The following is a 19,698-nucleotide window of genomic DNA, read 5'->3' as shown; positions in this document are numbered from 1 at the left end:
TAAGCTCACCATGAACTGTGCGCATTTAAAGGGACATGGTAAATGGTTCAAATGGCTCTGAGCACTACGGGACTTAACTTCTGAGGTCATCAGTCCCCTAGAACGTACAACTACTTAAACCTAACTAACCTAAGGACATCACACACATCAATGCCCGAGGCAGGATTCGAACCTGCGACCGTAGCGGTCGCGTGTTTCCAGACTGTAGCGCCTAGAACCACTCGACCACCTAGGCCGGCTTGTAAATGGTCAGGCACAAGTGGTATTCAAGGTATAAAAACTCTCTCGCATGTGCCACTTGGAGGCAAAATTTCCGCTTCTATACGAAGTTTTCAATCAGAGTTACCTCGAACTTTCCTTTTCGAAGGAGTTTCCAAAGAACCAGTTACAACCTGGTGTTGTCGAGCCACAGTAAGTCTCGCCTCATGATATTGAATGGATTCTTAAGAGCTTGTAGTCCTCAGCCTTTTAGCCCTTATGGTTTATTAAAAAAGATAATATTTTTATGCGTAAACGAAACTAAATCAAAATATAATGAGCAGGCACACAAACCAAAAGGCAAACTTAATATATTCGTTTTTTCTAGCAAGGTACCTATCGAAAGAAACAAAGCAGTGTCAATGAGTCTTTAATACAGCAAAGTAAATTCGCTGTTAGTTTGCCTTCATAAAGAAAGGACTGCGGCGCTTCATTCTGTGACTGACGTAAAGTTCCAGAAATACGTCTGTGACTGAGATAATAAAACTGACAGCGCCATCTATTGGTTCTTTGGTGCACTACACTGCAACGATTCAGTATCCGAATTAGTATGCTGACCAGACAATTTCAGATAAAACTTTTAAATTAAGACATCTTTTTTCCTGTGTCCCGATTTTGATGAAACGTTACTCCAAGCTACACTCAAGTTACTTGTGAAAACCCCATGAAAATACGTCTTTTGGTTTTTCGGATGAGCCTGTTCAACAAATACAGACAAAAGTTTTACAGTTTTATTACTAGTATGTAAATAGATGATGATATCGACATTAAGTTGATTCCTAACGAATGGCCTCACTAAAATCAATCTCTAATTAATTGGCGCATAATGTGTTCTATAACCTTGAGAGAATCCATCCATACTCTATAGACGTAATTTCTTAGGACCCAAGTCGGTCTGTCTAAACGACACGTCGTTGGCATCAATAACAACCGTTTGCCAACTTCTTCGCATTTCATGTGCCCCTGATTTGACCATTTCATTATTTCATCACTCGTTATGGTATTTTTGAGATTTGTTCACAGTCTCACAGGTTTCACGGCTTATAGTCAAGCTTCCTACTGTCGCAACGTGAAGTAGCCATGAACACCTTGCACAAACGCCACAAGACTGAAACACCAGTCTATTACATTCATTTGGGATCTGTTGATTAAAATTTCATCCCTGTACAAACTTATTTTGAGTGGTAGAAAAGTTATTCCTACACATGAAGAATGACGTGAGTACGTGATGGCCATTCGATAAGTCTGACGTTATTGCGTCTTTACCAGTGGTAGCATTACAGCACGCCTCTAAGTTAGTGCACGAGCAGCTTATCGACATCTTTCAGTCTTCGACAAACGTCGAATCATTGGCATGAGGGACATGAAAGCATCATACTGAAAGACGACACAGACCACTGGCTGCAGTGTAATGACTGCAGAACGAATTGCAGCGAGATGAAAGCAAGAAAACAGTGTGGTACGAAGACTACAAACGGGTCGTTAAAGGAGCCGTAGGATTGTTCGACCGGCTCTGACGAATGTATGTATGGCGACAGTTGAAATCTGAGCTGAGGTTAGAGGCCGTTGCGAACAGATTACTGGAAACTAGATGGATATTTCGAGATACTCTGCGTCATCTACCGCTGACACAACGCCGTAGTCAACAGAAACTTACGTGGCATAGAGCCAGAGTGAATTGGGATACTGAATGGCATTATGAGGTGTTCAGAGATGAATATAGCTTTTGATCGTGGCCGTCACTTCGAAGTCAATAAATCCGTAGACGATGTGGTGGAAGATCTCAGGAAGCAGCAATTCTAGTGAGCGATAACTCTAAAACTCCTGTAATCATTGTATAGGGAGCTGTTGGAAATAATATGGTAATTTTTGAAGTAAGGCTGAACGCTCGCAAGTATGTGGCAAGAATGGTAGACTTTGCTGTTACACCTTTCATGAACAGGATACCAATTTTTTTCTATTTCGGTAGGGTAATGCAAGCCCCTACACTACAGTTCGCATGGCAAGCGCCTTGAGAAATGTAACCCAGCCCCCTCATTTGTCAGCCATAGAGCATGCCTGGGATGTGATGGGAAGAGGTATACTTTCATACCAGCTATGTTTCAGGCCTCAAGGTCACATAAGGGGGCTGTTTTCTTCCATGCCACAATGAATATAAAAGCGTACTGATAACCGTGGTGGGTCACACGTCATGCTAATGGACATCAGTTACGAATGGGATGAAAGGTGGCTTATTGAACACTCGTTATTTCATGAGCAGCTCGACAGGGTTTGATATCGGACTGGTCTTCTTTGGCGTAACTCTTTCCGTTATTGTCAGTGCAGAACCGTGTTGGTGCTTTGAGTGTCCTCCTTTTGCAGGGCGAGGCGATGGTGCGCCGTTCTCGGGACCCGAGGTACGCTTGGCTGGCCCGCCGCCAGAGGTTCTCAGCAAGCGACACGGCGCGCCTGCGCGAAGTCGCCAGCAAGGTAAGTGTTGACCAAAGTACTCTGAACCGGGTAAATACTCGCAAACTCCCACCAGGTGTGCATGCCTTCTGTTGGGGAGTAAATAATGCATGTCACGGAGACTTCTGTGGTGTTGATTCGTCTTGTGTGCCTCCTAGACCAAAACAGAATAGGAGTCGAGATACACAGGAGGAACTGTGACCACATCGCTTCGTCTATCAATGGGCAGAGGATTCGCAGTGATGACGACCGAACTGTGAATACGGATTATAACACCTTTACGCTACAAATGTGGGACGGAGTGGCGATGGAGAGGGCCAAAAATGAGCCATCAAGGTGCCGACATCTACTAGTAACTTCTTATAATAAACAAAAATCGTCTGGATCACAACTTTTAATTTTTAGACCACCGATTTCATCTGCGTTGCAGATCGTTTTTAGGTTTGTCGCCGCAAATTGCAGTTTTACATAACTGTTGATAAACTGCACACTGCGGCACCAGACCTACACTGTGTGATCAAACGTTTCCGGACACCCCCAAAAACATACGTTTTTCATATTGGGTGCTTTGCGCTGCCACCTACTACCAGGTACTCCATATCAGCGACCTCATTAATCATTAGACGTCGTGAGAGAGCAGAATGGGACGCTCCGCCGAACTCACGGACTTCGATCGTGGTCAGGTGATTGGACGTCGTTTGTGTCATACGTCTGTAAACGACATTTCCAAACTCCTAAACATCAAAATGGTTCAAATGGCTCTGAGCACTATGGGACTTAACTGCGGAGGTCATCAGTCCCCTAGAACTTAAAACTACTTAAACATAACTAACCTAAGGACATCACACACATCCATGCCCGAGGCAGGATTCGAACCTGCGACCGTAGCGGTCGCACGGTTCCAGACTGCAGCGCCTACAACCGCTCGGCCACGTCGGCCGGCTCCTAAACATCCCTAGGTCCACTGTTTCCGATGTGATAGTGAAGTGGAAACGTGGAGGCACACGTACAGCACAAAAGCGTACAGACCGACCTCGTTTGTTGACTGACAGAGACCGCCGATAGTTGAAGAGGGTCGTAATGTGCAATAGGCATACCATTCCACAAGGATTCCAAACTGCATCAGGATCCACTGCAGTTACTATGGCAGTTAAGCGGGAAGTGAAAAAACTTGGATTTCATTGTCGAGCGGCTGCTCAAAAGCTACACATCACGCCGGTGAATGTCAAACGACGCCTCGGTTGGTGTAAAGACCGTAAACATTGGACGACTGAACAGTGGATAAACCTTGTATGGAGTGACGAATTACGGTACACAAATGGTGATCCTATGGTAGGGGGTGGGTAAGGCGAGTGCCCAGTGAACGTCATATTCCAGCGTGTGTAGTGCCAATAGTAAAATTCGGAGGCGGTGGTATTATGGTGTGGCCGTGTTTTTCATGGAGGGGGCTTGCACCCGTTGTTGTTTTGCGTGGAACTATCACAGCACAGGCCTATATTGATGCTTTGAGCACCTTCCTGCTTCCCACTGTTGAAGAGCAATTTGGGGATGGCGATTGCATCTTTGAACAAGATCGAACACGTTTTCAAAATACACGGACTGTGGAGGAGTGGTTACACGGCAATAACATCCCTGTAATGGACTAGCCTGCACAGAGTCCTGACCTGAATCATATAGAACATCTTTCGGATGTTTTGGAACGCCGACTTAGTGCCAGGCCTCACCGACCGACATCGATACTTTTCCTCAGTTGCAGCACTCCGTTAAGAATGGACTGCTCTTCCCCAAGAAACCTTCCAGCACCTGATTGATCGTATGCTTGCGAGAGTGCAAGCGTCATCAAGGCTAAGGGTGGGCCAGCACCATCGTACTGAATTCCGGCATTACAGATGGAGGGCGTCACGAACTTGTAAGTCAGTTGCAGCCAGGTGTCCGGATACTTTTGATCACATAGTGTGTGTTGAAAAACTGCACTTTGTTGCGCCAGATTTGGATATGACCTGTAACGCAGATTGAAAGTGGTAGTAAAAAAATATAAAACTGAGCTCCAAACGGTGTTCGTTTATAAAGTTAATGTAATACATTCTTAAGCATTTGTGGATATTGAAAAATGTTTCGAGAATGTTAAGTCGGAAAACGATATTTGGAATACTGAATAGAAAGAAAAAAATGTTGTGTAATGGAACAGATGAGGACTCTATATCATCTGTAAGAACCGAATAGAAAAAGAGAAAAGTTCGTGTCAAGAAAGTTCGAATATAGGATTTCAGCTTTCACCACTAATGTTTAGCTTTTATGCTAAAGGGTCTGAGAAGGAAGTGAAGGAAAATATCACAAGAAGAATAAAAAATTGCAAAAGGAAAAGATATCCTTAATAAAAGTAATCCTTCCGCTCCATGGGGAAGCAAAAGTGACTGCGAAATGATGAGTAAAATGGACGGCATACTTCCGCAGACTTAGGATCGCTTGTGAGTTAAAGCAAACACAACGTAAAGGAAGTGGGGGAAAATAGTAGAAAGGGAAATAGCGAACTGCGCAGTATCAACATTTGAGAAAACACAACGGAAATCAAAGTATCATCCTATCTAGGAAACAAAATCATACGGTCTAATGAAGCTACACAATTCCCAGACATCTTCATGTCTCAAACATCTAACATGTATACATGCAGACTGAAGTGACGAATGGAAAATTGTACCAAGGTTTCAATACCGGCCTTGGCACAAATTTTCATTCCTTGCTTGAGTCTGCACATAAAAATCATAGCTGCGTACTGACCACTCTCGTAATATTTTGTACTTCACGAGTCAGGGAAGTTTTCTAATTTTCAAGGAAGATTTATGAGTTTTTATGAGATCTGCAACGTAGTGCTTTAGTATGAAGAGGGCAGAGCAGTTCGTAAGCTTCCCTTGCACTACAGGAATAATACGCTAGGGGCGCTGCACTAGACACAAGTGCCACTAGTGGTCGACTGGATCAAATAGTTGCTCTCGTAAATTGGCTTAATACAAGTCAGATATTTATAGGAAGGCAAAAAACTAATTGAGACAATGAAGATTTTAGAATAAAGCCCAAGGGAAGAGTCGTGCAGGGGAGTTCCTCGTGCTGCCTGCTGGCTGTTGCAGATGCCGGAGGAAGCCCTGAGGGACGCCCTGGCGTCTGTGAAGGAGGCTGCCACAGCCGACACGCTGGACGTCTTCACGGCGGCTGCGGTCATCGACGCCGTGCTGCGGTCCCACGCCAGGGAACACGAGAGTAGCGCCGTGCTGCGCAGGTCAGCGCTTCGCACTGAATTCTTCCACTAGACAAACTGGTTAATACACAGTAGCGAAGTTCCAGACTCGCTCATGTAGAGTGACGCCTATAGGCCTAGGGCATCAGATAGGTACTTTACGTACAAGGAAATTGTTGGACTTATCATGTCCAAATTCGCCATGATTTTTTTACCACCCGTAGTTAGCGCCACTTAAAATCCCATGCCAAATTTCAGCTGCCGATACATCCTGGAAGTCGGCTAAAAAAAATCACAAGATTGCATATTCCTGGCTTGGTGCTTGTGACTATTCGTTTTAACACAGAGCATACCGCCCATGATTGGGGAAATGTGGCCGTTTTGTCATGGTGCAGCGACAATTGAAGTTTTTAATCAAGGCTTTGTTAAAAACAAAAGTTAACATTAAATTTTTGCAACTTTTTCGTCTACTTTCTGGTAAAACTTTGCAAAACACATTGTTAGAAAAGTAATTCGGGTTCCAAAAATTATTTTAAACATTCAAATGGTTCAAATGGCTCTGAGCACAATGGGACTTAACATCTGTGGTCATCAGTCCTCTAGAACTTAGAACTACTTAAACCTAACTAACCTAAGGACATCACACACATCCATGCCCGAGGCAGGATTCGAACCTGCGACCGTAGCAGTCGCACGGTTCCGGACTGAGCGCCTAGAACCGCGAGACCACCGCGGCCGGCTTAAACATTCAGTTCCACTGCACAGGCCATGAGGAAACATATAAATGTTTAGCTACTTGCTGTGGAAGAGTACAACAGATACCAACTGAATCTGTCAACAGGAAACAGTCGTGAAGACTGTGATGTGTGAAATGAAATTCTAGATGAGTAATGACTTAAAAACTCGATCAGACAGAGTGTAAGTTCACTCCCGTAAGGATCTGAATATAATTATTTTCATGAAAAATCTGCGATTGACAGTGAAACATTTGTCATACAGCTCTTTCCGAAAGAAAATAATGAAGTAAGATGGTTCAAATGGCTCTGAGCACTATGGGACTTCTGAGGTCATCAGTCCCCTAGAACTTAGAACTACTTAAACCTACCTAACCTGAGGACATCACACACATCCATGCCTGAGGCAGGATTCGAACCTGCGACCGTAGCGGCCACGCGGTTCGAGACTGAAGTGCCAATGAACTAATATTTTCTTGTCTAAGAAAGAGCGCTGGGGTATTGAATGAACGAAGGGCAGTTAATATTTTCATTAATTTGTATTTGTGGTGCACAAAATAATATACTGTTGGAGCATTGTATCAATATTTAATTTCCTTGTGATAATTACAAGAAATCTGGGCGTGTTGATCTAGCTGGTAAAGCCGTAGACTCTGGCCGCTGAAGGACCACAATTAATCCTGGATAGGAGTGGACATTTTTCCTCGTTGCAGCCTCCTGGAATAACCCCAGTTTCAGTCATCTTGCATTCAAATGAGTACCGGGAATCTTTCTCGGGGGTAGAAGACGGCTGGGGCTATGGGCTCGACACGCTCCCCCTCTTAGCGCCCCGGCGAAGGAAGGTTGCACTCTACCTGTAGTCAGCGAATAGCCCAGTCAAGGGATTCCTACACAGACTTACTTTTGTCCTTATTTATGAGATATAAAATTAATTTTGACGTTTAGGAAATACTACATTCATTTGTGTATACTCCACAACAATTTGGAGAGAACTCTGTGCATTAGTCATGCTTTGTATTTCCCAATGAGTGTCGAATTAAGTTTCGATCGCTTTCAATCGGTGATTAAGCGCACGCATCGCATGGCAACACCGACAAGAGAGTACCCCGTCGCGCAACGCGAGAATTCAGGCTTCATGCTAGGTAATTTCATGCGCGCAAACACATCGAAAAATGTCGTACTTCATAATTAATTTTGAGTTACTAACTGCTCAGAACGGCGGCTGAAATTCTGTAGACTGAATTTTTGCAAAGGTGACTGACTACCAGCCGATAAAAAAATCAAAACAGATTTCGTAAGACAAGACTATTTTCTTGTTAGCCAGAGCAGAAATGAATCAGCACGCACCAATCTGGCCTTTTGAACACTGGCTGGTTTCTCCTTTCCCACATAGTTCCACAGTATGGCGGCACACCAAATAATCATGCAACTTTTTTGGGGAGGGGGGGGGGGCGGGGGAGGAGTGGAGGGGATAATCAATCCTTGACTGGTTTGATTCATCCCACCAGTTTTCTCTCTTGTGACATGTCTCAACATTTCAGAGAAGCAATTACAACCAAATATCTTTTATACACATTCCAATCAGTTTCCTCCTACAGTTTTTGGCCTCCTATGTTCTCTAGTGCTATGAAAGGTATTCCCTGATCGTATGATCCTATTCCTTCTTCCAGTTGGTGTTTTCCATACACTTCTTTCCTCGCCCATTCTGCGGATAACGTACTCATTTTTTGTCGGTGTGGTTCATTTTCTGCATCTGTCTGTAACACATTTCTGCCACTCCAATTCTCTACTTTTCCGTTTTTCCCACTGTCCAGACTCACGTCCATACAATGGCGTACTATGAACGTACGTTATCATCCATTTTTCTCAAATTGTGGCCTGTATTTGATACTTCTGTTGCAGAAGAACGTACTTTGTCTGCACTACTCTGCAACAGTTTATCAAAGTGGTAATGTAGTTGACGCTCTGAGATACTTGCAAGTTACTCTACGTTTCAAACTTTTTACCGAGCCTGTCTGTAGATTTTAGGCGATCCCACAAATCCATGTAGGTAAATACCGGGCTGGGATCCACGCCCCGTTTCAGCTAAAAGCTACGCATACATTAAGAAAATGTTCTTACACGTGAAAAATGATGTACCCTAGACGAAGACGTACGGTGGACACAAATTTTGTACAGGAGGGAATGGTGGCTTCAGGAATGGCATCCGGTCACGTACCGCCTCAGCCCATATAACAATGTCGACTCCATAGAAGGAGCGGGTGAAGGCAAAAGACTACGAAGACACCAGAGCTTGTACTGGCCGTCGATGACTTCAGCGCATAAGACCGCTGCCACAACTTGTTTGCCCGATGCAAGAGAGTCTCAGAGGTCGTGCCGGCACTGAGCTTATCGCGTACCACCATGACAACGGCATACAGCGAGTACCTTCGTTCAGGGCAAGGCGCTACCATCTGGAACTAGCAACAATGTTGGTGACAACGGTCACCATCGCATATAGTGGATTGAAAAAACGAACAGTCGTGACACTGTGTCGCAAATCAACGCTGGAAAATAATAAACGGTGAACAATCACACCGAGCAGAACCACATGGTTCTTGTGGGATCCACACGCTGCTGCCCCACACATACAGAGTGCTCAAAATAGCTTGCCTCATAGCTGTGGAGACGGTGCGGTAGTTTGGTGAGGCCTCTGTTGTGATTGTCAACAACATGGTATTGAAGGTGCTGTTCTGCACCTCAAGCCTATGAACAAACGTTAGATTTCTACCTATCTTGGGGCAAATGTATATCTCGTAAAACTTGTAAGGTATTACAGGTATTAACAGGTTATGTCAGTACGACCAACAATTGGACAAATACAAACATGGGAAGTTAGTGGTTTCTGCATAGAGTACCGAAAAAGAATAAACGTCAGATGAACCAGAGCAGGACAAGATAGACTATATACTACCAGAAAGAAATTTCACGAAACAAGGGGATGAAATATGTAGCTTAGCGGACAATATTGCTTGTTACGGTACTTACAAAGTAATATAAAGAAAATGCCACTTGGACATTATGTGTCAGTTCCCTGATAGACTGATTAGCTACATTATCTGAAAAAAGTTCTCCTTTAAATTATTATGAAATAGTGAAACCTTGGAAAGTACTTGTAGTTATTTATCACACCTCCTTCTTTATTCTGTTTACTGAGCGATTGGAGGAGCTAACTGTTTCTATAAGCCTCTCAAGCACAGTTCTTAGTGAGAATGTTATTTCGACATTTGCATTTTCCTACAAAAAATTAATTGTATTGCTTATAGTCACACATGACTGATGATGAAGAACGTCCCTGCATCTATGGTGCTCGAAGACCGTGGTACTGTGCTATGTAGTAAAGATAACAGCAACGAGAGCGCTTGAAGTGTGCAGATCGCCAAGCGACAGTCACCTGAGACAGCCTCCGCATCAGATTAACTGGCTGGAATCGCTCAACACTAGAGACGAGAATGCGTTTTTATGCACATGCCACGTTATTTTGGCGAGCTCTACCTTTTCCCACTGCATGTCGCAGTGCACGCAGATTAACAAGGGAGCTGGAACGTCGCCGTCGGACACTTGAAGCGTCTCCAATGGTCACATGAGTTAACGAGAGACCAACACATCAGATTGCGTACTAGTGCAGGGTGGTTGTACTTAAACGTTCACTACTTGATCCAGAGTACACGGTACACTGTTTGCAGCATGGGCACTCAGCATTATAGGAATGATGTCCAGAGGGTGTGCTACAGGCTTTGCATTGTTAGCAATGCTAGTGTCGTGGCTTACCGTTAGGCGCCAATAATGGTAGGTGACGTAGGATCGAAACACAAGCAACAGTGTGTATTACAGTTGCAGACAAACATAGTTTGGACAATGTGGGCAGGGCTTTACTCTTAGAGGTGTTTGTCAACACAACAGCCAAAGTGCTGCTGCTCTTCGCGACTATCCACGCATTAAAGGAATACGGAGATGTCATATATCCACTCCAGGGTGGAAGAACATGGTTCGAAAGTTAGACTTGACAGATTTGTGAATTCCTTTTGCGAGAGGCTGACGGTCAATTGCGCCACGAGTTGTTGAAATTACTATTGACATGGCTAAGTATGATGGATGCAATGTGCGATGTTTAAGCAGTGCACGAGCTCTGTCACGACAGTTGAGCATTCCATTGTCCACCGTTATTTCGAGCAGCTGCAGTGCAATCTCTAGTCAGGTTCCAGGCTGCCATGGACACAAATAGTTGTCACATTGAGCAACTTTTGTAACATGGAACGTAAATATGGTACGTGGTTGACAATGTTATCTTCTCCTGTGTAAATTAAAATGTGTTTATTTCAGTAGTTTATTCGTTATCTCTTTCGCATGTCCTTACAAATGTTTCCACCAAGTTTTATTAACTATGATCACTAGTTTGTCATGGGGATCTCTCAACTAGCGAAAGTTTAATTATTGAAACGTCCCCTTGGAAAAATTATAAATGACTGCTTAAACTGACACACAATATTTTTAGTGCAACGGAATCTGACTTTCAATAATCCCTACAAATGAATGGCCCTGACTAACAATAACGTATACCTTTCATGAATCACTTACCTCACAAAAGTATTCGTTATTAGAACTACTGCAATACAGCGAGTGCCATACTGCCAGCTAAATAAAAGATTCTAACTACTGAAGACACTAACTACTGATAGGCATATAGTTAGCAAATGAAGGATTTTGATGGAGAAAATGTATTATCTCAATAGTATTCAAAAGTCATAATATATATATATCAGTTCATGACATCCAGTCTTACAAATTTACTGTCTGTGATGGACACACGTCCACATCATCCGCTCTCAAAACTCCGCCATCTCTCTCCCCACATCCACCAATGCTGGCGGCTCACCTCCAACTGCGCAACGCTACGCGCTGTTAAAAACCAACTGCCCAACACTACAATAGCAAATGGGGGAAATGTCCAGTGGAGATAGGGTCATGAAACTCATAAACTGAATCAAAGGTTGGAATATCATTATATACCAAATGCCAATAGAATATTTTAACCAGCGGCAGAGGAAACGGGAATGTTATCTAAGGCTGGCATAGGATACTAAATTCCCAAATAAATCAAAGAAATCGGAACATATATTTTCTGATAAGTAAGCTGGAGAAGTAGGCAGTAAATGCTATATTTTAAATTAAAGAATATTCTATCGCCCTGCATCTTCAAAAAATTAGAAAAATGACACACAGATCTTGACAAAAGGTTAAAACGTGTTATAACAATATACAACGTCTCGAGGAATTAAGATGCTCATTAAAATCTTTAGCTTTATTACAGAATTGCGTACGAAATTAAAATTCATAAAATAAGAAGTTTCATCATTTGTTGCACTGGCGTTGTAGAAAAAGGTAAATATTAAAAATAAAATGTTAAAATTTAAAAAAAAAACAATAAAAATTAAACATGCCTATGTACGGTGTGCATAGCCAGTCCTAAGGCTGGATAAAATGTGAAGCGATATCTTTTTACTCGGCAGTCGGCAGAGTCTGCCCCTCTGTTGCGGCTTCCTTTGACGGCGGAAAATCCACGGCTAAAATACAAACTAAGACAAAAGAAAGCAGCACCGCGAAGTAATTATTCGAATGGGACGGAAATCGGTAATTGTGACGTACATGTAAAGACACACATATGATTACAATTTCTGAAAAATTGGATGACGTATTAAAGAGAAAGAGTTTCACAAATCGAGCAAGTGAATAACGCGTTGTACCACCTCTGGCCTCGGCTTGACGTTGAATGGTAGTTGTTGCGTGTCCTTATGAGCGATATGGTGCCTAATTCTGTACCATTGGAGCGTTAGGTCGTCAGTATCCGCGGCGCGCTTGCAGTGCAGCGGTACGTCGACGATATTCTACGCCCCCTTTCTTGCCCTTCATGGCAAGCCATCCTGGGCTTACATTGCAGCAACATAATGTCCACTCACACACGGTGACAGTTTCTGCTTCTTATCTCCGTGCTTACCAAGCCCTACCTTGACCAACAAGGTAGCCGGATCTCTCCTCAATTAATAACATTTTGCGTTATGGGTAGGTTCCCCAAACAAATTCCGGATGTTGGCGATCTAATGCGCCAGTTGGGCAGAATTTGGCACGATATCACTCAGGAGAACAATCAGAAACTTTGTCAGTCAGTGCTAAGCCGAGTAACAGCTTGTAGACCTACGCGTTAGGAACTTGTTTATTTTCTGAAGCTCTTTCTCTTGAATGAATCATCTAGTTTTTCCGAAATTGTGATGATTCATTTGTCTGTACATATACATCATATCTACCGATTCACCTGCCTTTCGTATAAATTGTTCCTAGTGTATCTGTGGTCGTAAACACCATGTTGAAGTTACGGGTTGCAAAGCTCATGACACCAGCTACAGCACTCAAGACTATCTATGTCTTCAGCAAAACCATGCCAATCGAAGAACTCAAATTTATAGCTATCTTAGCACCACAAGGAAATGAGTAAAAGTATTTTTGAGTGGAGTATCCTAGGAGCGATCCACGATCTTGTGCAAGTCCAATACTGGTAGACTAAAGATTTAAGGGAGATCTTTCCCTGCATGTGTTGGTAAGAGCATCGGTCTGGAATCGTGTCAAAGTGTGGCAGACATTTTTCATGAGACAATAACTTGTGTCAAGGTATGAAGTGAAAGATTTATTCCGAAGAAAAAGGTTTTATTCTTTCAAGAAGCCCTGCAGTTTCTTCTGAGCGATTCGACCATGATGAGATGTTCACGTTTCCACAGGGTGGCTGAGAGCGGCCGCAGAAGGCACCGCAGTCTGCAGAACCGGCTGTTCCTGTGGTTGACAGCACTGACGAGATCAGCTCGCGTGTCTCCGCTGGCGGCGGCAATAGAAGGGACCAGCTTCGCTGCCCAGCGGAAGATGGACAAGAAACCAAGTGTACAGTAATCTCATTTCTGTCAAACATTCCGTTAGTTTAGTGTGTATCGTCTGTTGTGTAAAATTATTTAATAAAAAATTCATAAATTATTAGCCAACAACGTCAAGAAACTGATACCTCAGTCACCTGCATACGTCCGATCGATATGAATGCTGCTGGTATAAAATAAAATTATCGCCACCTTTTCGTATCAAGAGAACTAAAGTCAGTGGTCCAAACCTGCCCACGTGACTCTGTTGATAGTGATCCACTAAGCGGTTTGGGATGTTATAGTTGGCGACATCATCTGTGTTCGACGAAAATGGTAAGCTAGGTGCTGACAGAGATTTCGGTGTCTCCTTTCATTACATTCGATTGTAGTCCTTATGGCACAATCCTAACAAGCACTCTTCGCAAAAATCCACGTGATACTATGAACGCCTGAAGTACCAGTTTCGAGGAAGTCGGTGGTAACTACGCAGTGCCATCCCTTTAGTAGAAACCATGTTGCCCCCATGCTCAATAATCAGTACCAGGATTTATCTAGTAGGCATCTAACTCACTTGTCTCTGAAATATTTTTCCGTAATGACACCCGCTATTGAAATAAAACAGACTGCGTTTTGCCACACACACTTGCGAATGTTAATAGATTTCATGCTGTCCAAACGTCTGCGCTATTTGTCATTCACAAGGTAATACTCCAGTTATTTTGTTGGGCGTCTGAGAACTGTAGCAGTAGAATTAATCGTCTGTTGCACAGATCGACTGGCTATCCACACGCTGACTACGTAGCATAACTCCATTTTCGTTAAACGGCTATGCACAACTGTAATATTATTTAGTTCTTCGTGATATTTATTTCACATTACAATGAAAATCTTATCAAGAGCGATCCAGTACATCTTAACATATTAATAATTTTTTTAGCTCTCTTGATATAGGTATTTAGCTAAAGCCAAAAGAGTATGAGTGATAACATGACGGTCTGTTTGAAGATTAAAATATTTACTTTTTATTACAATGTTCTGAGAGTTCTACAGCATTTCATATGTCGAATGTAAAGTATTTTAATACGGAAACGTGATGCTTCTTTTATTTATAAGTTATAGCGACGAAGACGCTGTGTTAAGGATATGCAGTAACGTAGATTGCTTCCACCATGGAACGAAGTCAACTTCGAAGCGTCGGTAAATTAAAATATCCTACTACGCTTTCTGACTTCGCTTTGACTGACTAATTACTACATCATAAAAAAAAGTTCATTACCACGTCTTAAAAAAGTTCATTGTATGTATATGAACATCTATCAATAGAAGGAAGGAAGGAAGGAAGGAAGATTCGGATTAATGTTCAGTCGACATCGATATCATTAGAGACGGAGTCCAAGCTCGGATTGTTCATGGATGGGGAAGGAATTCGGCCGAGCGTTTTGCTGAATCGTCACTCTCCCGACTGCGGACCCAGTTTGCTAACCACTTGATCACCTCGCTCGGTGTCTCAATACAAATATACTCGATATTCGAATGTGTGAGGCAGAGAATAACTGAAATGAAAGAATTCTTCCTGCAAGCTAATAGTTTGAGGGGGGAACTGCTTTGATTCACAATCGGAAGGTTTCGAGGTCATTGTTGTTTTCAAGTGCAAAATCACACAGTAGAGAAAACAGATCAAGAAAACTGTCTCAAAAAATTACACGTAGAGTTCGTAAGACATACACTCAAAGACAGAAAAAGTTTGGAGACACCCTGGGAAGCACTGGGATTCCAACAAGTTTGTCGTCATAAAGCCCGACATCAGGAGTGATGGAGTGGGGTGCCATTTCTTTTCAGGTCACGGCCCCTTTGGTTATCACTTGCAGCACCCTTACAGCACAGCGGAATGCCGACAGTATCCTACGCCCTGTTTTGTTGCCCTTAATCTCAAGCTAACCTGAACTTACATTTAAGCAAGATAATCCCCTCCTGCACACGGCTAAAGTTCTTGTGCTTGCTGAATCACACCATTCCAGCAAGGTCGCCGGATCTCTCTCCAAGTGAGAACGCTTGGAGCATTACAGACAGGGCCCGGAAATCAGCTCCGGATTTTGACGATCTAACTCGCCAATTGAATAGAATGAGGTACAATATCACTCAAGACGACGTCCAACAATCTGTCAATAAATGCCATGTCAAATAACTGCTTACATAATAGCCAGAGGTGGACCAACATGTATTTGCTTAATTTGTGAAGCTCGTTCTCCGGAATAATCAATTTTTTGAGGCTGTACGCTTGACAGTACAAAAAGTGAGCCACTGCTTAATTCCAATGTGTAGCCCGACTGTATGCAACCAACATAGCAAAGCTATGTCGCAGCTGCACTGAACCCTCTGGGGTACAATCGTTTGACTCTACGCAGTGGCTACCACAAGAGACCAATAGAGAAGATGGCTCATTATGATAGTCAATCCAGATGTAAACTAATATCGCGATACAACAGTCCCTAACGCTTGTAAATTAAGCAATACTTCAGAAGTCTTATCACACCCATTAAATGACGTAAGTTTTAGTTCGTGATCTGAATTTGAACACCCTGCTAACCAAACATGGCTTGTATGTCTGATCGTCACTCGATTACAAATAGAGACGTAAAATATCGAAGTTTTCTCCCGCATCAGTTTAAAAGGCCGAATGTCGGAATCTAAAAATAAATGATGATATGTGTAGCGTTGTACTGGGAACCCCCCAAAGGTGGTATTGCGTCTGAGTGGTAACCAAGAAAGGCATATATTAAAAATGCCATGAAGTAAAGTTGTAGTGTTGGACGGGGACTGAAACCCAGTACCCATATGATTTGTTAAAGAAGCAGTCAGATGTCACATATTAAAAATGCACCGGTAGCACGATGATACAAATGATATTCACCTGTCTGGCATTCGAACCTTCCATCTTTCGCTCACACATCTAGGAATAGTTCTTCGTCAGAAGCGAGATGATATGTTCGCTAGAGTGAATACAATGAATAAGTTCTGTCTGCCAACCCTCGTGAAGAGGTGACAACTGTCAAACTCTATTTTGCTAGTAGTTCGGATGGAACTGTTTATAGAGACCTGAAGGAGTTTGGTATCGTGAGGAAACAACGAAACGATGGGACAGTATCATCTAGAAGGGTTCAAATGCAGAGAAAAATTGGAATCGGAGCTCTAATCCCAGTACAGTGCCAATATTTTCAGAATATGAGTCACGTAAAATAAGAAATGAAGGTCCTATGACCATAAATGATGATTGGTTCGTGAACTAAAATAACATAACTAGCGTAAGAAAGCTTACTACAGACAATTTCTGCAAGTAGCGACTTCCGCTTCTGACAGCCAAAACCAATCCAACTCTGTTCCAGTCAGTTGCAAAGTAATACATGTTTGAAATGATTTGGACGTATGGCACAGTCCTGCCTTCTTTACTTCGTGCTGCCGGCCAGGGTGGCCGAGCGGTTCTAGGCACTACAGTCTGGAATCGCGTGACCGCTACTGTCGCAAGTTCGAATCCTACTTCGGGCATGGATGTGTGTGATGTTATTAGGTTAGTTAGGTTTAAGTAGTTCTAAGTACTAGGGGACTGATGACCTCAGAAGTTAAGTCCCATAGTGCTCAGAAGTTAAGTCCCATAGTGCTCAGAGCCATTTGAACCATTTTACGTGGTGTCACTGGAGGTGAGGGGGATATGTTTGTGGCTGTTAAAAACTGGAACCCACCGCGGGAATCGAACCCACACCTTAGCCATTAAAAGCTGGTCTCAGTCCAACCAACTACCGAATTTCACATGTATTAGCATCATGTTTTTTGTCGCCTTAGGGTACGCAGCACACAGTGCGAGAAGTGTTGACTTCCACGTGAGCTGTTTGTTATGAATAACCTATTCGTGGTCTAATAGTCAACGACATGCAGTGCGAACTCAAAGCTGTAATAGCCAACCTACCCTTTTCCTTTCTTTTTTAAGCCGTCTGTCTGGTAAGTGCATCAGCCTGACAGAAGTTCAGTTTCGTTCATTTTCTATCCAGCCAGTAATAAAAAAATCTTGCGGAAAAATGTGTGTGAAATGGCTCGTGGATGTCTGCCATGATAAGACTAATTTCTGCGCCATCAGCCAGCGGCTGCTTGGTACAGACCGGCGTACGCCTGAGTGAGCGCGTCACATCGGGCATAGAGCCTGTGATCTCCAGCGGACTTTCCTGCGCTCGAGTTAGCAAGTATAACTTTACGTAATGTTGCATATGATGTAATACTATGTTTCAGCACCCTCCGTAGCGACTTTGTATGGCATGTTGCTATAAGCATTTTTAACTATGGTCTTATTTTGTTCAAGTTTGTAGTATTGCTAGTCCCGTGACAATTAGGTATTTCTCATTTTTGACGTAATTAGTACCGTCGTTTACGCATTGGAAAACGGATCCTAAAATTTGTGATATTGTTCTGTTTGTGTATTATAAAGGGGTGAAAGCAGTGAAGAGAATTCGAAACACTTGTGCCCTGTGTGGAGTGAGTGCTAACGAGAATGTCAGGCTGTATCATTTCAAATACTGTGATTTTGAGATAAATTAATCACCACATTCAGGAAGACGAACAGGCATTGATGCAGGGCGTTTTTGCGATTTGCTACTAGGATCAACGACAGTGCATCCGATAACTGGCAAGTGTGACGAGCAATTAACCTTCATGCTGCACTTGCCTTCAGTAGTCGTATAGAGATTAAAAGAAAGGAGGGACGATCATGATACGATGTCTCGTCGAAAACGATATTAGATCCGAAGCAGAATCTCGATCGATAAAGGATGGGGAAGAAAGTTATCTGTGCCCTTTCCAAGGATGACTGATCCTCGCAATTGCTGTAATGGATTTAAGGAGATTGGCGTAAATCTAAATCAGTGTAGCCCGTTGGCGATTTGAACTGCTGTATGGTAAAGAAAATAATGGTTACTACATAAAAAACAATTTAAACGACGGCTTGTATATGTCCACAAAAAGTATTGTTATTGATATACAATTGGTGGTACAAAGATGTTTCGTGTTATGAATTGCTTCACACGGATGTGTCCTTCACAGCTGACATTTGTTACTAAGAAATGAGATGCCTTGCAGTCGCGAAGTAACAAATGCAACCTGGAACACAGCACCAAAGTGTTTCGGTGGTAAACATGCCTACCGCAAATATTCTGATCTGGTGCCCACATGTGTTTACCTTTCCCGTCCCTAATCGATAACTACCTTGAAAATAAGTTTTTGTTTTGTCTTGGTGATTGTGCTTCATTCTGGGCTTAACTCAGAATCAGCAGATCGCCGCGTGCGTGGCTGTGAGAGTAGTCGCGGAAGGAAACACAATTAACAGAGTATCCAGTGATATGATTTCATTAACAGATTTGTGTGCTTTCAGTAGCATTTCTGCTGTATTTTATGTTTCTTACGTCTATATCTACTGGTCACGGAAGGTAGCGTGACGTCTTATGATGACAAAATTGCTTAACCTGTCGTTCTAAGTTCGATATACACTCCTGGAAATGGACAAAAGAACACATTGACACCGGTGTGTCAGACCCACCATACTTGCTCCGGACACTGCGAGAGGGCTGTACAAGCAATGATCACACGCACGGCACAGCGGACACACCAGGAACCGCGGTGTTGGCCGTCGAATGGCGCTAGCTGCGCAGCATTTGTGCACCGCCGCCGTCAGTGTCAGCCAGTTTGCCGTGGCATACGGAGCTCCATCGCAGTCTTTAACACTGGTAGCATGCCGCGACAGCGTGGACGTGAACCGTATGTGCAGTTGACGGACTTTAAGCGAGGGCGTATAGTGGGCATGCGGGAGGCCGGGTGGACGTACCGCCGAATTGCTCAACACGTGGGGCGTGAGGTGTCCACAGTACACCGATGTTGTCGCCAGTGGTCGGCGGAAGGTGCACGTGCCCGTCGACCTGGGACCGGACCGCAGCGACGCACGGATGCACGCCAAGACCGTAGGATCCTACGCAGTGCCGTAGGGGACCGCACCGCCACTTCCCAGCAAATTAGGGACACTGTTGCTCCTGGGGTATCGGCGAGGACCATT

General features: G+C 43.3%; 1 protein-coding gene across 1 annotated transcript in view; it reads left to right on the top strand.

The window, feature by feature from the left end:
• Nucleotides 1-13,673, top strand: part of LOC126336222 (uncharacterized) — a 40,432-nt gene extending 26,759 nt beyond the window's left edge. Inside the window, exons 3-5 of the mRNA XM_049999721.1 lie at nucleotides 2,620-2,727; nucleotides 5,832-5,980; nucleotides 13,482-13,673. Of these exons, the coding sequence (XP_049855678.1) occupies nucleotides 2,620-2,727; nucleotides 5,832-5,980; nucleotides 13,482-13,647 (423 nt within the window). The 3' untranslated portion in view covers nucleotides 13,648-13,673. The remainder of the gene's footprint in view (nucleotides 1-2,619; nucleotides 2,728-5,831; nucleotides 5,981-13,481) is intronic.
• Nucleotides 13,674-19,698: the final 6,025 nt, after the last annotated feature.

Source organism: Schistocerca gregaria, chromosome 2 (assembly GCF_023897955.1).
Source record: "Schistocerca gregaria isolate iqSchGreg1 chromosome 2, iqSchGreg1.2, whole genome shotgun sequence".
NCBI classification, from domain to species: Eukaryota; Metazoa; Arthropoda; class Insecta; order Orthoptera; family Acrididae; genus Schistocerca; species Schistocerca gregaria.
Note: the sequence above shows the minus strand (reverse complement) of the source record. Positions and strands in the feature narration are given on the sequence as shown.